General features: G+C 34.3%; 1 protein-coding gene across 1 annotated transcript in view; it reads left to right on the top strand.

Annotated features, from left to right (window-relative positions):
- Ppme1 (protein phosphatase methylesterase 1) overlaps positions 1 to 18,079 on the top strand; it is a 62,651-nt gene that overhangs the window by 21,341 nt on the left and 23,231 nt on the right. Inside the window, exons 2-3 of the mRNA XM_015477430.2 lie at positions 6,725 to 6,818; positions 7,376 to 7,468. Of these exons, the coding sequence (XP_015332916.1) occupies positions 6,725 to 6,818; positions 7,376 to 7,468 (187 nt within the window). The remainder of the gene's footprint in view (positions 1 to 6,724; positions 6,819 to 7,375; positions 7,469 to 18,079) is intronic.

Raw genomic sequence — 18,079 nt, 5'->3', positions numbered from 1 at the left:
AAACTATGGGTTAACTCTCTCCTTGCACAGTATTATGAAGACTGCATATAGGGCTGGGGATATAGCTCAATTGGTAGAGTGCTTGCCGTGCATGCACAAGGCCTGGGTTCGATCCCCAGCACCACAAAAAGAAAAAAAGAAATAAATGACTAAAATTTTTAAAAGTGCATATTTTTTGGTAATTATTTATTCTAATTGTTATACATGATGGCAGAATGCAGTTTGTGTCATATTATACATATAGAACACAGTTTTTCAAGTCACTTGTACACAAAGTATTTTCACACCATTTATGTCTTCATACATGTATTCTGGGTAATGATGTCTAACTCATTCCACCATCATTCCTGCCCCCTTCCCCCCTCCCTTCCTCACCCTCCCCTTTGCCCTAAAGTTCCTCCTTTCCTCCCATGCCCCCCCACCAATTGCCATTGTGAGTCAGCATCCTCATATCAAAGAAAATATTTGATCTTTGGTTTTTTGGGATTGGTTTACTTCACTTAGCATTATATTCTCCAGTTCCATCCATTTACCTGCAGATGCCATAATTTTGTTCTCTTTTAATGCTGAGTAATGTTCCATTGTGTATGTATAACAAAGTTTCCCTATCCATTCATCTACTGAAGAGCATCTGGTTGGTTCCACAATTTAGCTATTGTGAATTGTGCTGCTATAAATACTGATGTGGCTGTGTCCCTGTAGAATGCTTTTTTTAAGTCCTCTGGGTATAAACTGAGGAGTGGGGTAACTGGGTCAAATGGTGGTTCCATTCCCAGTTTTCCAAGGAATCTCCATACTGCTTTTCATATTGGCTGCACCGATTTGTAGTCCCACCAACAATGTATGAGTGTGCACCTTTTTCCCAACATCCTTGCCAACACTTATTTGTATACTTGTTTGTTTTGTTTATTACTTTGTATTGTTTCTATTGTTGATAGCAGCCATTCTGACTGGAGATGAAATCTTAGAGTAGTTTTGATTTGCATTTCTCTAATTGCTAGAGATGTTGAACATTTTTTAATATGTTTGTTGATTGATTGTATATCCTCTTCTGAGAAGTGTCTGTTCATGTCCTTGGCCCATTTATTGATTGGTTTTTGCTTTTTTGATGTTAAGGTTTTTGCGTGCTTCATATATCCTAGAGATTAGCGCTCTATCTGATGTGTTTGTGGTAAAAATTTGCTCCCATTCTGTAGGCTCTCTATTCACCTCACTAATTATTTCTTTTGCTAAGAAGAAGCTTTTTAGTGTGAATCCATCCCGTTTATTGATTCTTGGTTTTAATTCTTTTTTTAATATTTAATTGATTTTATTTTTTTAAATACATGACAATGGAATGCATTACAATTCTTATTACACATATAGAGCACAATTTTTCATATCTCTGTTTGTATATAAAGTATATTCACACCAATTCATGTCTTCATACCTGTATTTTAGTTAATGATGTCTATCACATTCCACCATCATTGCTAACCCCCTGCCCCCTCCCTTACCCTTCCACCCCTCTACCCTATCTAAAGTTTGTCTATTCCTCCCATGCTCCCCCTCCCTACCCCATTATGGATCAGTCACCTTATATCAGAGAAAACATTCAGCATTTATTTTGGGGGGATTTGCTAACTTCACTTAGCATTATCTTCTCCAACTCCATCCATTTACCTGCATATGCCATGATTTTATTGCTGAGTAATATTCCATTGTGTATATATGCCACGTTTTTTAATCCATTCATCTACTGAGGGGCATCTAGGTTGGTTCCACAGTTTAGCTATTGTGAATTGTGCTGCTATAAACATTGTTGTGGCTGAGTCCCTATAGTATGCTGTTTTTTAAGTCCTTTGGATATAGACCGAGGAGTGGGATAGCTGGGTCAAATGGTGGTTCCATTCCCAGTTTTCCAAGGAATCTCCATACTGCTTTCCATATTGGCTATTGGCTGTACCAATATGGCACTCATACGAGTGTGCCTTTTTCCCCACATCCTCACCAACACTTATTGTTGTTTGTATTCATAATAGCTGCCATTCTGACTGGAGTGAGATGATATCTTAGAGTAGTTTTGATTTGCATTTCTCTAATTGTGAGAGATGATGAACATTTTTTCATATATTTGTTAATTGATTGTTTATCCTCTTCAGAGAAGTGTCTGTTCATGTGCTTGGCTCATTCATCCATTGGGTTATTTGTTTTTTTTGGTGCTTAGCTTTTTGAGTTCTTTATATACCCTAGAGATTAGTGCTCTATCTGATATGTGAGGGGTAAAAATTTGCTCCCAAGATTTAGGCTCTCTGTTCACCTCACAGATTGTTTCTTTTGCTGAGAAGAAACTTTTTAGTTTGAGGCCATCCCATTATTGATTCTTGGTTTTAATTCTTGTTAAGGTTTTAAGTCTTGTTAAGGAAGTTGGGCCTAATCTGATATGATGGAGATTTGGGCCTACTTTTTCTTCCATTAGGTGTAAGGTTTCTGGTTTAATTCTTAGGTCCTTGATCCACTTTGAGTTGAATTTTGTGCATGGTGAGAGATGGAGGTTTAATTTCATTTATTACATGTGGATTTTCAGTTTTCCCAGCACCTTTTGTTGAAGAGGCTATCTTTTCTCCAATGTACGTTTTTGGCACCTTTGTCCAATATAAGATAACTGTAGTTATATGAGTTAGTCTCTGTGTCCTCTATTCTGCACCATTGGTATACAGGTCTATTTTGGTGCAAATACCATGCTTTTTTTGATACTTAAACTATGTAGTATAGTTTAAGGTCTGGTATAGTGATGCCACCTGCTTCACTCTTCTTGCTAAGGATTGCTTTGGCTATTCTGGATCTCTTATTTTTCCAGGTGAATTTCATGATGATTGCCTTTTCTATTTCTATGAGGAATGACATTGGGATTTTGATTGGGATTTCATCGAATTTGTATAGTGCTTTTGGTAGTATGGTCATTTTGACAATATTAATTCTCCCTGTCCAAGAACAAATTAAATCTTTCCATCTTCTAAGGTCTTTTTTAATTTCTTTCTTTAGTTTGCTGAAGTTTTCATTTTAGAGGTCTTTCACCTCTTTCATTGAGTTTATTCCCAAGTATTTTATTTTATTGAGGCTATTGTAAATGGGGTTGTTTCCTAATTTCTCTTTAAGAAAATTTGTCACTGATGTACAGAAATGCCTTTGATTTATGGGTGTTGATTTTATATTTTGCTACTTTGCTGAATTCATTTATTAGTTCTAGAAGTTTTCTGGTGAAATATTTTTGGGTCTTCTAGGCATAGAATCATATCCTTGGCAAATAATGATAATTTGAGTTATTCTTTTCCTATCCGTATCCCTTTAATTTCTTTCATCTCTCTGATTGCTCTTGCTAGAGTTTCAAGAACTGTGTTAAGGGGCTGGGGATGTGGCTCAAGCGGTAGCGCGCTCGCCTGGCGTGCGTGCGGCCCGGGTTCGATCCTCAGCACCACATACAAACAAAGATGTTGTGTCCGCTGAGAACTAAAACAAAAATAAATAAATATTAAAAAAAAAAAAAAGCTGACAAAAAAAAAAAAAAGAACTGTGTTAAATAGAAGTGGTGAAAGAGGACATTCCTGTCTTTTTCCAGTTTTTAGAGGGAATGCTTTCAATTTGTCTCCATCTAGAATGATGTTGGCCTGGGGCTTAGCATAGATAGTCTTTACGATGTTGAGATATGTTCCTGATATCATTGGTTTTTCTAGGTTAGGAACATGAAGGAATCTATATTTTATCAAATGCTATCTCTGTATCTATTGAGATGATCATATGATTTTTATCTTTAAATCTATTGATGTGATGAATTACATTTATTGATTTCCGTATGTTGAAACAACCTTGCATCCCGGGGATGAATCCTACTTGATCATGGTGCATTATCTTTTTGATACGTTTTTGTATTCGATTTTCCAGAATTTTATTGAGAATTTTTGCATCTGTATTCATTAGAGATATTGATCTGAAGTTTTCTTTCTTTGATGGGTCTTTATAGGTGTGCCTCTCTCCAGAACTCCAGGCTACAATTGCATATAGTTTTAATGAAAAGTTTCTAATTTGGGTGAGGTCCAAATTCTTAAGCTTTTGCTTTTATCACTTCTATTGTTGGTGTTGGATCTAAAAAATTGTTGCTTAACCCTTATTAGCATAAGTTTGTACCAGTAGTGTTGACCCTCGTGCTATATAAACCCCTGGGCTAGCACAGACAGAAAACCTGTTATCAGGTCTCTTCTCCCACTGCCAGATTTCTGTTCCTGTTTCTATTCTTCAATGAGTCCAACTCTTAACACTCAAAAAAAAATTTTTTTTTGTTGCCTAACCCAACATCATGAAATTTCGTTCTTTTACTCCTATGTATGCGTCTCAGGGTTTTACAGTTTTAGATCTTAGGTTTAGGTTTGTGATCCATTCCATATCTGAGAGGAATAATGTTTTGCTGCTGGTACAGTTCTGAATTTTCCCCATCATTAGGAGAAAGAATAGGAGTGGAAATAGGGGAAGTCTCAGGATTCTTCCCATTTCCTGTCTAAGGATGAAGACATAATTTGAAAACAGATATTTATTGATTATTTTTGTTTTAAAATTTGTATGTTTTCATAATCATTGTCAAAAGGAATTTAGTTATGTGTGTGGTATGAGGAAAAGTTTCAGTTTCATACTTTTGTATGTGGATATTCAGTTGTCAGAACATCATGGTTTGGAAAGACTATCCTTATCCTCATTGAATTTTCTTAGCCCCTTTTTGAAAATCAGTAGATGATAATAAATGTTATTTCTGGACTCTGGAATCTATTCAGTTGTTTATGGTTTTCTTTACACCTGTATCATACTCTTGATTAGTAGAGCTTTGTAGCATCACATGTTCTTTTACTAGAAAGGTTTAAGTAAAGGCAATTATATTCATTAGCCTCAAAGCCACTTAATAATAGTAATTAATAAATAGTTATTGAGATGCCAAGCCAAGTGTTTTAAGCTCATTCCACACTGTCAGCAAACATTCATCAATAATATGTCAGGTTTAGGGAATACATTGGTAAAAAAAAAAAAATGGCAAATGTTCTTGTTCTCATGTGTCTCACATTAGTACCAAGTTAGATGAGGAGACTGTAGAATAACAGAAAGTTTAAAAAAATAGAATAAACTCACCTGAGAGCAACTAAGCAACTACCTTAATCCTCCTAACAACCAAGTCTATACCATAAGCCTTGGGAACTTGTAGGAATTGTACAAAGGTATTAGGAACTTTAAGGAATTTGAACTCCTCTCTCTTTCCAAACCATGTACTCAATACCTTTATGTTTCTAATACTTGTCTCTCAATTTGGGGAATTTTAAAAATTCTCAAAGCTTAAGCCATACCCTTGACCACTTGATTTCATTTCTAGGGTGAGACCCAACTGATAGTATTTTTAAATGTTCCCCAGGTGATTTCGTTGTTACAAAGATTGAAAATGACTGACCTGGCCCAATACCTGGAACAGAGTAGACATTCAGTACAGTGAATGTATCACTATTAATAAAAATTCATCCTGACTACCCAGCTGCTCTATTTATTTCCAATATTATAATCAACCAAGAATACTTTTATATAAGTTTTTAAAGAAGCTTTGTCTTATATTTTTAAAATCTTCTATATTCAGCCTCATGGCATGTACAGGAAGATATCTGACAGGAATGATGTTTTGCTGCTGGTACAGTTCTGAATTTTCCCCATGATTGGGAGGAAGAATAGGAGTGGAAATAGGGGAAGTCTCAGGATTCTTTTCATTTTCTGTACAAGTATGAAGACATAATTTAAAAATAGATATTTATTGATTATTTTTGTTTTAAAATTTGTGTTTTTTAATAATCATTGTCAAAAGGCAGAAGTTGGATATACTGACTTTTAGACATACTTTGAACAATGTTATATCTTCCACAGATATTCTAAACATACTTAAACAATTATATATATTTCCCAATTTTATACAAATATGTACCTCATGTTTGTCTTTTCACTTAACAATGAGTCTTGGAGTTATATACATGTGCAAAACATTTTTTAGTGTATAATTCCTTCTGTCAGTCCCCTGCTCTTGGGTATTTAGGTTGTTTACAACTTTTCTCTATTAGAAATAATGTTATATTGAGTAGATAAATCATTGTACTTCTATGTAAATAGGTTATTAGATAAATTCCTAGAAGTTCAAGATATTATATTGCCAGTTTGTCTTCTGTGAAGGTTCTATATTGATTGGTTGGGAAATGACAAACAAAAACAAAACAAACCCATAAAAGAGTGTGAGAGGTTAAAGATGTGAAGTAGTAATAGTGATCGAGAATGATTGTAGTAGGAAAGATATAGGATAGATAGAGCCTACAGCTAAGATCAAGGAGAGAGAATGAGAAGATTTTGTGATATATATATATACATGGAATTTATTTGTGATTAAAATATGCTAATGAATTAATTTTATAAAATCCTAAAATTTTTTACTCTTAAATTTATATTTGAACTTATGTAAACACATTTTAATGTGATGTTTTATAATGAATGCCTTATTTCTTTAAAATACTCTTGCTATTTAAATTTCAGATTTACTTTAGCATTTATTGACCAAGATCTTCTCATGCATAACTATTTTTTACTTGAAATGTCTCTCTCTCTCTCTCTCTCTTTCTCTCTCTCTCTTTCTCTCTCTCTCTCTCTCTCTGTTGTTGTCGTTGTTTTTTTTCCTTAGCCCTGGAAGAAAGCGGGACTTTTCCCCTGTTCCTTGGAGTCAGTACTTTGAGTCCATGGAAGATGTGGAAGTAGAAAATGAAACTGGCAAGGATATATCCTCTACAAAGTGACTTATTCATTAGTAAACTTATGATGTTGTCTAAATTAGAAGATTTGTGTGTAGTTTCTAAAAGGTTCTTTGTTCCTGCTATTTATTTCATTTTATTTATCCATCTGTTCTTTATACAGCATGTAATATTTCCTACAAGTCCATGCCAGTGCCTTTCTTGGCTATAATTGTCTAATACATGGAGAAGGGATTAGGAATTAAATTCCCAAAGTGTTATATCTCTTGGGGACCCAAGAGAAAGTTTCATGAATCAATTGAGTTTACTTTCTAGAATTTGGGGACTATGTCCTCATTAGGACAAAGGGAATCTTTTTTTTTTTTTTTTTCATTAAAAATAATGGTCTTACTAGCTTCAGATTTCAAAAACAGATGGTTGATATCTCAAGAACATCTATTTAAGTTTCTTTTAAGTTTGGAAGTCTGCAGTTTTGCATGTAGCCTGGTGCTGCCTGAATTTTTTTAGTTGGTATTAATTATGACTAAATAATCAAAAACTTAAGTGAGTAAAAACTGAAACATTTTATCTTTAACTATTCATACACTTTTCGAGTTTACAAGAGTGGTTCAGAGGGTCCAGTCCTGCTCCTTCTGCACGGAGGAGGCCATTCTGCCCTTTCCTGGGCTGTGTTCACGGTAAGTAAGTTATTGATAGTGGAAGTTGATGATGGTACAATCATTGTTTACATCTAGATAAATTTAACTAGCTAATTCTTTTTTCTGTGCTTATTCATATTGCTTGATATGAGAATGTTCTTAGAGATGGAGTGGGTTCCAAATATTTTATCATAGTAGGTTCAAGATCATCTGTTCTTTAAACCAGAGGTTTTAGATGACCCTTAGTGCCTTCAAACAGTTTATAAAATTTTATAATTTTTTACAATTTTATTTTTTTAAACCGTTTGTTCATATATATATATATATATATATATATATATATATATATACGCTCATTTGGATAAGGGGAATGGAATTTGTGCCTTATCAAAAGTGGGGTCTGTATCTCAGCAATTGAAGTAATAGATAAGTAGACATATTGTATTTCAATGCTTTAGATAATGTGTTTCAGTTTGTTTCTTTCATAGAATCTGCATGGTACTTTGCACATATAGATATCTCATAAATATTTGGAATATTTTTTTCTTTTTTTTTTTTAAGTGATGCTGTATTTTTTTATGGTACTTATGAGCTCCTAGGAATTGAAAAAATGTTTGACTGATAGTACTTCGGTCAGAAGTAGAGGATATGTGCCTGTGTACGAGTGCTGTCAATTGTAACTTTTCCTAACTCTGGAGTGGCGAAGCCCATGTGCAAGGAGAGGTACTTCTAAGGAAGATACTATAACACCTGTATCTAAATGAAGTTGTCATTTCTTCTTATGTGCATCAAACAAATATACATACTTCCTCTACCACTAGGGAAGCTGAAACTGGGAGCAAGTAGGAATGTAGCAATAGATAACTGGAGCCAGATGGCCATGGAATTGAGGAAAGCCCTGAACATATCATTTTGTTCAGGAGGCATTATTGGAATTAAGTACAAAAGCACCTTCACAGCTTTTTTATTAAACCATAAATTCCTTGAGAACAGGGATAATGTTTTATTACTTTTTTGTTTTTCAAATGCCTGTAATTGTTTTTGACACATAAACATTTAACAGTTAATAAATGATTTGGCTCTTGTCTTGTTTGCTATTTCCTTATCTTTCTGTAGGAAAAACTATATGATTTTGCCCAATAAGTTCCAGGCTCTCACATGACTCTATAATGTAAGCTACATGCATAATTTTAAATTTTTCTGATAGACTCATTAAATAAGTCAAAACAGGTGAAATTAATTTAAATAATTTTAACTCATTCATTATTATATTTATTTATCATTTATTATTTATCATTTCAACAGGTAATCAATGTAAAAATTATTGTTGGCATGTATATTAGTTTGGTTTTTGTTGCCAAGAGCACAGTACCACAGACTGGGTAAGTTATTTGGAAAGTTTATTTTGGCTGAGTTCTAGAGATGCAAGATAGAAGGATCATATCTGTTGATGGCCTTCTAACTGGCAGAGTCCTGTGGTGGCATGGGGCATCACATGCTATGAGTCAGGAAGTACACGTGTACGTATGTGTGTGTCTGGTCTCTTCCTCTTATAAAGCCACCAGGATTCAATAATGGAGACTCCACATCATGATTTTTATCTAATCCTAATCATTTTCCAGAAGTTTTCACCCCTTAGAATCTCACAGTGGGGATTAAATTTTAATACCTGGGAGACACTGAAATCATATTCAAATGTTAACATATTTTACTTTTTCATACTGTCTTTGAAATCCAGTATATATTTTAAGTAGCACACCTCAGATTTTTAGAGACAAACATCATGGCTTATTTATGCTTACTACATATTTGTATGGTAAAGGGATATTTTGTGCATGAATAAGTAACAGCAACATGTAACAGCTATAGTAGTAAATGCACTCTATTGTCCTGAATCTAGGTCAGAGCTACCAGATATGGCTTATATGCTATAACTTGACTGGCTTTGTTCTAAGCTAATACACTGTCACTGGGCAGTTAACGCATTAGAGGCATGGAATGAAAGAGATGGGTGACTGCATAGAGGAAAGAGGTACTATCTTAAGTGGCATGTCATATTCATACCACTGCATTATAACTTGCTAAGGATAGTGACTCCAGACTCAACCTCTTAAGAAATTTTGCAAAAAGTAACATGTGAGTGGGTTTAATGAGAATTTCATATGTAGACCATAGGTAGCTTCACTATTTTCCTTGAGCTTTAGATCAACTCCCTAGGACTCTGGAGCAAAACAAAGCTAACATTGCCCATTTGAGCCTCCAGGGTCCTTTTAGAGAGGAGAGGTCTAGATAAGGCTTGAACAGATTTTCTATGAAAACAGCTATTACTTTTGACACTAAGGGAAAAACAATGAAATAAGGGTGAGATGTAATTTCTATTCTCTGATTTTTACCAGTACTAGTAGTATGACCTTGGGGGAGCTTAAGTTGTACTTACGCATTTGAGCAAGCCTCTTAAGTCATTTATATGTGATTGATAAAATAAAGAATAATACGGTCAAGAAAAATCCCAAACTACCCTATTCTCTAAGTGTGTAGTCTTTGTATATTTCAAGGATTCTTTAAAGATTATGTAAAATGATGAATATGAGCTTTTTGTAAATCATAAAAATTTTTATGCAAATATTCTAGTTTATTGACATGTATTGATAGTAAATATTTTTAATTCCTTAATAGGAAAAATGAAATAATATAGGAAGTGCCTGCACATAGGAGGTGATTGATGCTTAGCTACTGATGTTAATGTGTATTATCATGGTAGAGGATATCTCAAGTTCTTTTATCAAAATATATTCTGAAGACTACTAATTCAATTAGAGGTTAATGAAGTAGAGATTTTTGTGATTAAATGAGTTTGAGAAATGTTACATATATAGGTTGAACATCCCTAATCCAAGTATCTGAAATGCTCTAAAATCCAAAACTTTTGAGTATTGTGTCAGCATTCTAAAAATTTTGGATTTTGGATTTTAAGATGACAGTGCGAAACCAGTAAAGTCTATGTGAAAATTCTAAAATCTGAGAGCGTCCAAAATCTGAAATACTTCTGGTTCTGAGCATTTTGGATAAATGATAACCTGGAAATTCTTCTCTTACTTCTCTCTTGGAAGTTCACCCTATATAACAGTATAGTGGTAAATGCAGTATAGTGGTAAATGTTTTTCTAAATCTACTTTACTTATTTACTTATTTTAGGTACTGAGGATTGAATCCCAGGGGCATTTAACCACTGAGCCAAAACTCCAGCCCTTTTTTGTATTTAGAGACAGAGTCTCACTGAGTTGCTTAGGGCCTTGCTAAGTGCTGAGGCTGACTTTGAACTCTTCCTGCTAGCAGCCCGAGTTGTTGGAATTACAGGCATTTGTCACATGCCTGGCTCAAGTATGCTTAATTTTAATGGTGTCTTCAAATACATTTGACCACTCAGTTCCTTTTTTAAAAACACCTATTAGTATCCCACACTTTGTTGAACTCTGTTATAGATAACTAATTTTATCCCAGTTGCTTAACACAGCAATACCAAGGGAATTCTCTACCACTCAGTTTAATAGCTTAGACTTATGACTGCTTAAATTTACCTGTCTTTTTTTGTTGATATTCCTGACCACGTATCAACTCAGTGAGACTCTTGTCTCTAAATACAAAAAGGGGCTGGAGTTGTGGCTCAGTGGTTAAATGCCCCTGGGATTCAATCCCCAGTTCCTAAAATAAGTAAATAAGTAAAGTAGATTTAGAAAAACATCCCAGAGCATTTACCACTATACTGTTATAAAGGGTGAACTTCCAAGAGAGAAGTAAGAGAAGAATTTCCAGGCTATCATGTACTGAATGAATTTATACATGACAGTCCTTTGAAAATAAAAATGGCTATGTGGAAGTTAGTACTCTAGCAACTGACTTAAGGAACAGAATTCCTTAAGCTTTGGAATTTATCTGTGGATCCAAAAATCAGTTAAGATGTACAGCATCTATAGCAAACATCAGGAATAAACCCAAGTACCTTATCATGAGACAGGATTTTCCCCAGACCTTCATCCAGATAATAACTGGTAAAATAAGACAGTGAATAGAAGCAGATAGGCACTAGTATAATTGGAGGACAGTATACTGAACCAAATATTGCCATGATAGATATTTATAATGCTAAATCATGAGATCTTTGAAAGCAGAGATGGTGCCTTATTCATTCTTATATATCTAGCACACAGGGCTTGTCATGGAGTTGGTGCTTAATAATTATTCCTTGAATAAGTTAATGCTATCCCTGAACAATTAAGAAAACGTTGAATTTTGTTTTCTGTATTTAAGAAAGCACAAAAGTATGTAATTATTCTAAAGGCTATGTTAAATGACAGTGAGTCATTTATAGTGATTGATAAAATAAGTAATAATACTATCAAGAAAAATCCCAAACTCCAGGAGACAAGGTCAAAGACTATGAAGAGACAGTTCATAAAGAACAAACAGACGTGGGAAACAGTCATTCTCACCAGTAATCAGATATGATTCATAGGAGGTGTTATTTTTATATACATTTACTTAATGTTTCTAAAACAAATTTCTTAGGGTTGGCAAGGTACTAGAAAACAGAAGCTATTCAAACATAACTAGTTCTATGGTAAATGAATAGAGCTCTTTTGCACTGTGGTTGAATCATCAAAATATACCATTTATCATAGAAATTACACATTTAGGATTCTAAACTCAGAAAAACCTATTGTCTAAATAAAATTAACTATCTGTGTCCCAACAATAAGTAGATGGTTCTATAAACTGAATGCACCTGTAATACAAATTACACAACTTAAAAAAAAATAATTTTCCCAAACAGTGGCAGTAGAAGGCAGATAAGAATGAATGAGGCACAATTTCTACTATCAAGGATCTCATGATCTAGCATTAAAAATATCAATCACAGTGTTTATCTCTTCCTCTGGTTCAGTATGTTTGTCCTCCTGCTATGCCTTTCTGCTTCTGTTTCACTGCCCCATGAGTGACTTTCCAGTTATTTTCTAGGTTTTCATTTGTATATTTTTTATTACTTTAATGATTTAATGATTGTTTTTTCTTTTAATGGCAACTGTTTTCAGAGGGGAAAAAAGTGGTATTCAGTTCCAGGTCCTACAAGTTAATGAGAGATCAGCAAACCGGAACTTATTCAGAAAAGAGGATTTGGATAATTAGAATGTTTGAAACTATCTCATTTTAGGAATAGTTGAAGGAAGCGAAAAGAGGAAAGACTTGGGAAACATAATATTTGTTTTCAACTGTAATAAGAAAAAAATAAGCCTCATCTTCCAAACTAAGTAATTAGGTGCATGATCTCATTTAATTTTTCTGTAGTCCTATGAGATTAGGCAGATGAGGACATTGCAGTTTAGAGAAATCACATAGTCAGTAACAGCACCAAAACTCTACCTGACTCTACTATGAATGTTTCTCTGAGGGCAGAGACTATAGGAACAAAATTGTGATAACACATAAGGCAAAACTTCTAAAGATTAGAACTGTTTCAAAATAACTAAGACAGGAAAAATGAACATCACACTATAGAATTTAATTATGACTATATTCTTCAAAGTTCCACCTTATTCATTACTGTAAAAAACTCCCTGGACCTGAGTAGAACTTTTCTTCCACATAAATGTTTTGTGGCTTTTGACGGGGAACAAAACCCATCATTCACAGAAGTCTTGTCATCTATCAAGAGAAAGTATTGCTGCTGGGGATGTAGCTTAGTAACAGTGCTTGCCTTGCAAGCCCTGGGTTCAATCCCCAGCACCAGAGGGAAAAAAGAAGGCATTTTTATTTTGGCTTTAGTAATAGAATAAAAATATGGTTTTATTTTAGTAAATAAAACCATAAAGCACTTGGAAAACCTTTATTATCAGTTTTGTGTTAATTATTGAAGGGTTGTAGTTAACAAAGGAAAATTATGCTGTTTTAAAAGATAGGCTTAGATTTCTAGAAAATTAATTATTTAAGCCTTTCATGTTCTCGTTATTTCCAATTGATTAGTTATTGTAGTTGCTGCTGTAGTAATCACGTTTATCATATATAATGGGCAATATGTATGGCTTCTATCACCCTCTTCCATCAGCAAATACTGATATAACAGACTGGCCTAATTGCTGGGGAGAATCCAGAACTGAGTGAGAAGAGAACAGTAGTGGGAGCTTAGTTAGCAGCACATGCAGCCTCAGCAGGTTACATTTTGCCAACCTCCAGGTGTTTTCAGTTTTGGTGCTAGGACCAACCAAGTGTGGACTGATTGGAACCAATAATTGAATATAAAGTATCTTCTGATTACTATTTCTTCTTCCAGTTAATTCATTTTTGGAAAATATTTACTGTGTATATCCTGTTCCAAGCTTGGTGATGAATTACTACTAACTCTCATCAAAAAATGAGAGTTCAGGGCTGGGATTGTGGTTCAGCAGTAGAACACTTACCTAGCACATGAGAGACCCTGGGTTCAATCCTCAGCACCACATATAAATAATAAAATAAAGGTACTGTGTCCAACTACAACGAAAAAAATAAATATTAAAAAAATGAGAGTTCACTCTCTAATAAGGTCAGCCAGCCTCAAATACTGTGTACCAAGCATCACACTAGATGCTATAGACAGAGAATTAAACACATATACTATGCTACTGTTCTTAAAATGTTTAGTGAGAAGGTAGGAAAAATGGAGATAGCTCATGTGTATAAATAATACAGCAAATATATTGAGAAACTTTTTTCCTCAAACAGATTGGGTTTTGGGTTTTGAATCTCAAAGCAGCTTAATCTAAGTATTGGTTTCTTAAGATAAAATGAGTATAACACCACCTAGCTAATAGGGTGGTCGTGAGAATTAAAAACATGTGAAGCTGGGTGCAGTAGTGCACACATGTAATCCCTGCGGTTCAGGAGATTAAAACAGGAGGATCACGAGTTCAAAGTCAGCCTCAGCAAAAGCGAAGTGTTAAATACAACATAGGGCTAGGGATGTAGCTTAGTGGTCTAGTGCCTCTGAGTTCAATCCCTGGTACCCAAACAAATAAATATGTAAGGGTCCTTGGTAACTTGCTTGACTCATAAGCACTCGCTGAGTTAACAGCATCTATGTACATGATATGAAAGTAACAGAGGAGGGAATGATTAATTTGTGATGCACGAGAAGACTACAAGGAAAAATTTATGAGAGAGAGGACATCTGGATTGCATTTAAGACCAAATAGAAGTTGGATTAGTGGGGAAGGCATTCCTAGGAAAGATAAACCAAATGGTAGTGGAGAGTGTTAACAGTGAAGTATGTTTAGGGAAGGCTAAATAGCTTTGTTGTAGTTTGGGAACAAGGAAAGAGGTGACTAGACAGATCCTGGGCAAAATTATAGGAGGGTCTTGTATACCTAGTGAGGGAATTGCACCTTAGTTACCCTTTAGTTCAGGGTAATAGTAGAGAAAGCTATTTTTAAACAACATTCTCCCTCCCACATCCACATTAATATAATTTAGGCATATCAAAATTAGGGAGGGAATATAGAAAGTATGTTTTGCTTAAAGCAAATCCATAACTTAAAGTTCTGGGAAGTTGTACTTTTTTTTTCTCTCTCTTATATTAGAAATTGAACCCAGAGGCACTGTACTACTTTTTTACTGCTTTACTTTCCCCTGAACTACATCCCCAGCCTTTTTTGGTTTGGTTTGGTTTTTAATTTGAGACATGGTCTTGCTAAGTTGCCTAAGGTCTCACCAAATTGTTGAGGCTAGGTTTGAACTTGTATCCTCCTGCCATAATTTCCAAGTTGCTGAGAATTTTGATATACCCCTATGTAACTCTAATTGCATAGCACTGTTTTAGGTAATGGGAAGCACTCCAAAACATAAAAGGAAAACACTCCAAAACACAGGCATAGGCAGTGACTTTCTCAGTAGGACTCCTAAAGCTCAGGAATTAATAAATGGGATGGCATCAAACTACAAAGCTATACAGGAAAGGAGGAAGCAGCATGAAGAAAAAACCTACAGAATGGGAGAAAATCTTTGCCAGGTACTCTTCCAACAGAGGATTAATATCCAGAATATATAAAGAACTCCAAAAACTCAACACCAAAAAAAAAAAACAAAAAAACCCCCACAATGTTCTATTCAATAAATGGAAAAGTAACCTAAGTAGACATTTCTTAAAAGAAGTATAGATGGTTGACAATTATATGAAAAAATAGTCAACATCTTTACTCATTAGGGAAATGCACTGAGATTCCTTCTCACTCTAGTCAGAAGTCATCAAGGATACAATAAAAATAAATGCTGAAAAGGAAAGGGCAACACTTATACAACACTGGGCCAGGTATTGTGGTACACGCCTATAATCCCAGTGATTTGAAGCAGAAAGAGCCCAAGTTCCAAACCTCTGCAATTTAGCAAGACACTGTCTCAAAAAATAAATGAACTGTGATTATAGCTTGGTGGTAAAGTGCCCTGGATTAGTGTGGCATTTGGGAGAAAAGAGTAAAGAAATAAGTCTCTGGATAAAAAGAAATTTAATATATAATGAAAAGAACAATCCATATGAATTAAAGGACTGAATTGGGAATCAACCACAAAATTATTCATGTATCTTAGCACAGGTTTTCTTAAACTTGGCCAAAAGAAGTAAAAGCCATAAAGGAAAAATTTATTAATTTGACTTTGCCAATACCAAAAAAAAAAAACAAAAAAACTTCTGTTAAAAAGCACAAGCTGTGGGCTGGATTTAAAATATTTAAAATGCATTCAACATGAAAAAACAAGCTAAGGATTAATATTTTCATTATTTTTAAAAGGGGGAGGGGACTAAAAGCAGTAAAAAATAAAAACAATCCAGTAGGTAAGTGGGCAACAGATAAGAAGTGAGTTCACAAAGTGGACATATAAAAGAATACTACTTTTCAGTTATGAAATTGGTTTGAAGATAGCACATGTTTGTGAGGATACTTATTTCTCCACATCTTCACCAATACTAGATATACCTCTCAGAACCTTACTTGTCAGCTACAAAAATTGTACAGATATTTTCCCAGTCTGACTTCTCAGGAAGATAATTTGAAATTATCTGAGATAATTTGGTAAGATATCAAAGTGACCCAGAAGCATGATATAACTATCCAGATTGCTTCTCCAATCTTGACTCTTTGTATTAATTAGAATTACTTGGGAGCTCTAAAATTTATAGATAATCTTATAGATGACCTTGGCCCCTCCCCTACTTGACTAAATCAGAATTTCTAGTGGGTTAGTGGCTGGGCAGTAGAATTTTCTCAAACTCCTTAGGTGATTCTGCTATATAGGCAGGGTTGAAGACCATCTAGAGTCAGATCGCCTAGATTTGAATCTTAAATCTATCATTTATTAGCTCTTGGCCCTGGGTCTTCACCTAGAGATGATGAAAATTGTGTCTAGGTATTAAAAGATGTGTGGAAGAAAGTTTGATAATTTATTTGAAGCATTTATATTGGTGACTGCCATATAGTAAGTATTAGCTGTTTCTGCTATTATTACGATTGCTCACACCACAAAGTCTAGTAAGAAAATGGATTAGTCTAGTTCTTAAATTGGTGCTTTTCACTCATTCCATAAGTAGCAAAGTTGTACTATTTGAGATGATCTGAAGTAATTATCATAGACATGCTGTGACACTTTTTCCTTATCCATAAAGTATGTGTTACTCTGAATTTACTTTGCTAATTTATTTTTTCTTGTCTTCCTCTGCCCTACTAGAATGTAAACATCATGAGGGGCCTTGCCTCTTTTTCATTACTATAACCCAGTTGATGCCAAAGTCATAGATGTCATTTAGAAAGATTTATTAAACATGTAAATGAAAAATCTTTTAATATTCTCGTCAGTATCTTCTGATGGCACATATGATTGTAAATCATTGCTTTCAAACTAAAAGTTGAAAGTGATAGTTACTGGCTTAAAATGTGTATTTGTTTTATAAATCTAGTTCTAAGTTAATGTGGAGCAATCAAGCAAATTTGACACTAACTTTGCACCTAAACATTATGTCTAAAATTATGAATTTGTGTTTGTCATTGAAGGTTTAACTATGACAGTAATGCATTAAATAACTCTGATAGGCAGGCCTGGTGGTACATGCCTGAAATCCCAGTGACTTGGGAGACTGAGGCAGAAGGATTGCAAGTTTGAGTCCATTCTTGGCAACTTAGTGAGACCCTGTCTCAAAAAATAAAAAGGGCTGTGGATGTAACTCAGTGCTAAAGCACCCCTGGGTTCAATCTTCAGTACCAAAAATACTGAAACAAAACACAAAACAACAACAACAAGAAACAAAAAACTCAGTTTTTCAGAACAAACATCAAAATATAGTAGAATTTCAGTACATTGTTTTTGCCTTTAAAGGTGTTCATTGGTTGGGAGAAACAAAAAATAGAAAACAGTGATTTTCTAAGTAATATTTAATTGTAATTTTAAGAATCTGACTTGTTTTGTGATATATTTTGACTTTTATTTTGGTAACTTACCTTTATTCTAGTTCTGTTTTTACTCCTAGCTTGCTAAGTTACTCTGGACAAATAATATCCTTTCTTTTGGCCTCAGTAAAATTTTAGGTTAGATTAGGTAGTTCCCCTATTTTATTCTTTTTTTTTTTTTTTTTAA

Source organism: Marmota marmota, unplaced genomic scaffold, assembly GCF_001458135.2.
Source record: "Marmota marmota marmota unplaced genomic scaffold, marMar, whole genome shotgun sequence".
Classification (NCBI taxonomy): domain Eukaryota; kingdom Metazoa; phylum Chordata; class Mammalia; order Rodentia; family Sciuridae; genus Marmota; species Marmota marmota.
Note: the sequence above shows the minus strand (reverse complement) of the source record. Positions and strands in the feature narration are given on the sequence as shown.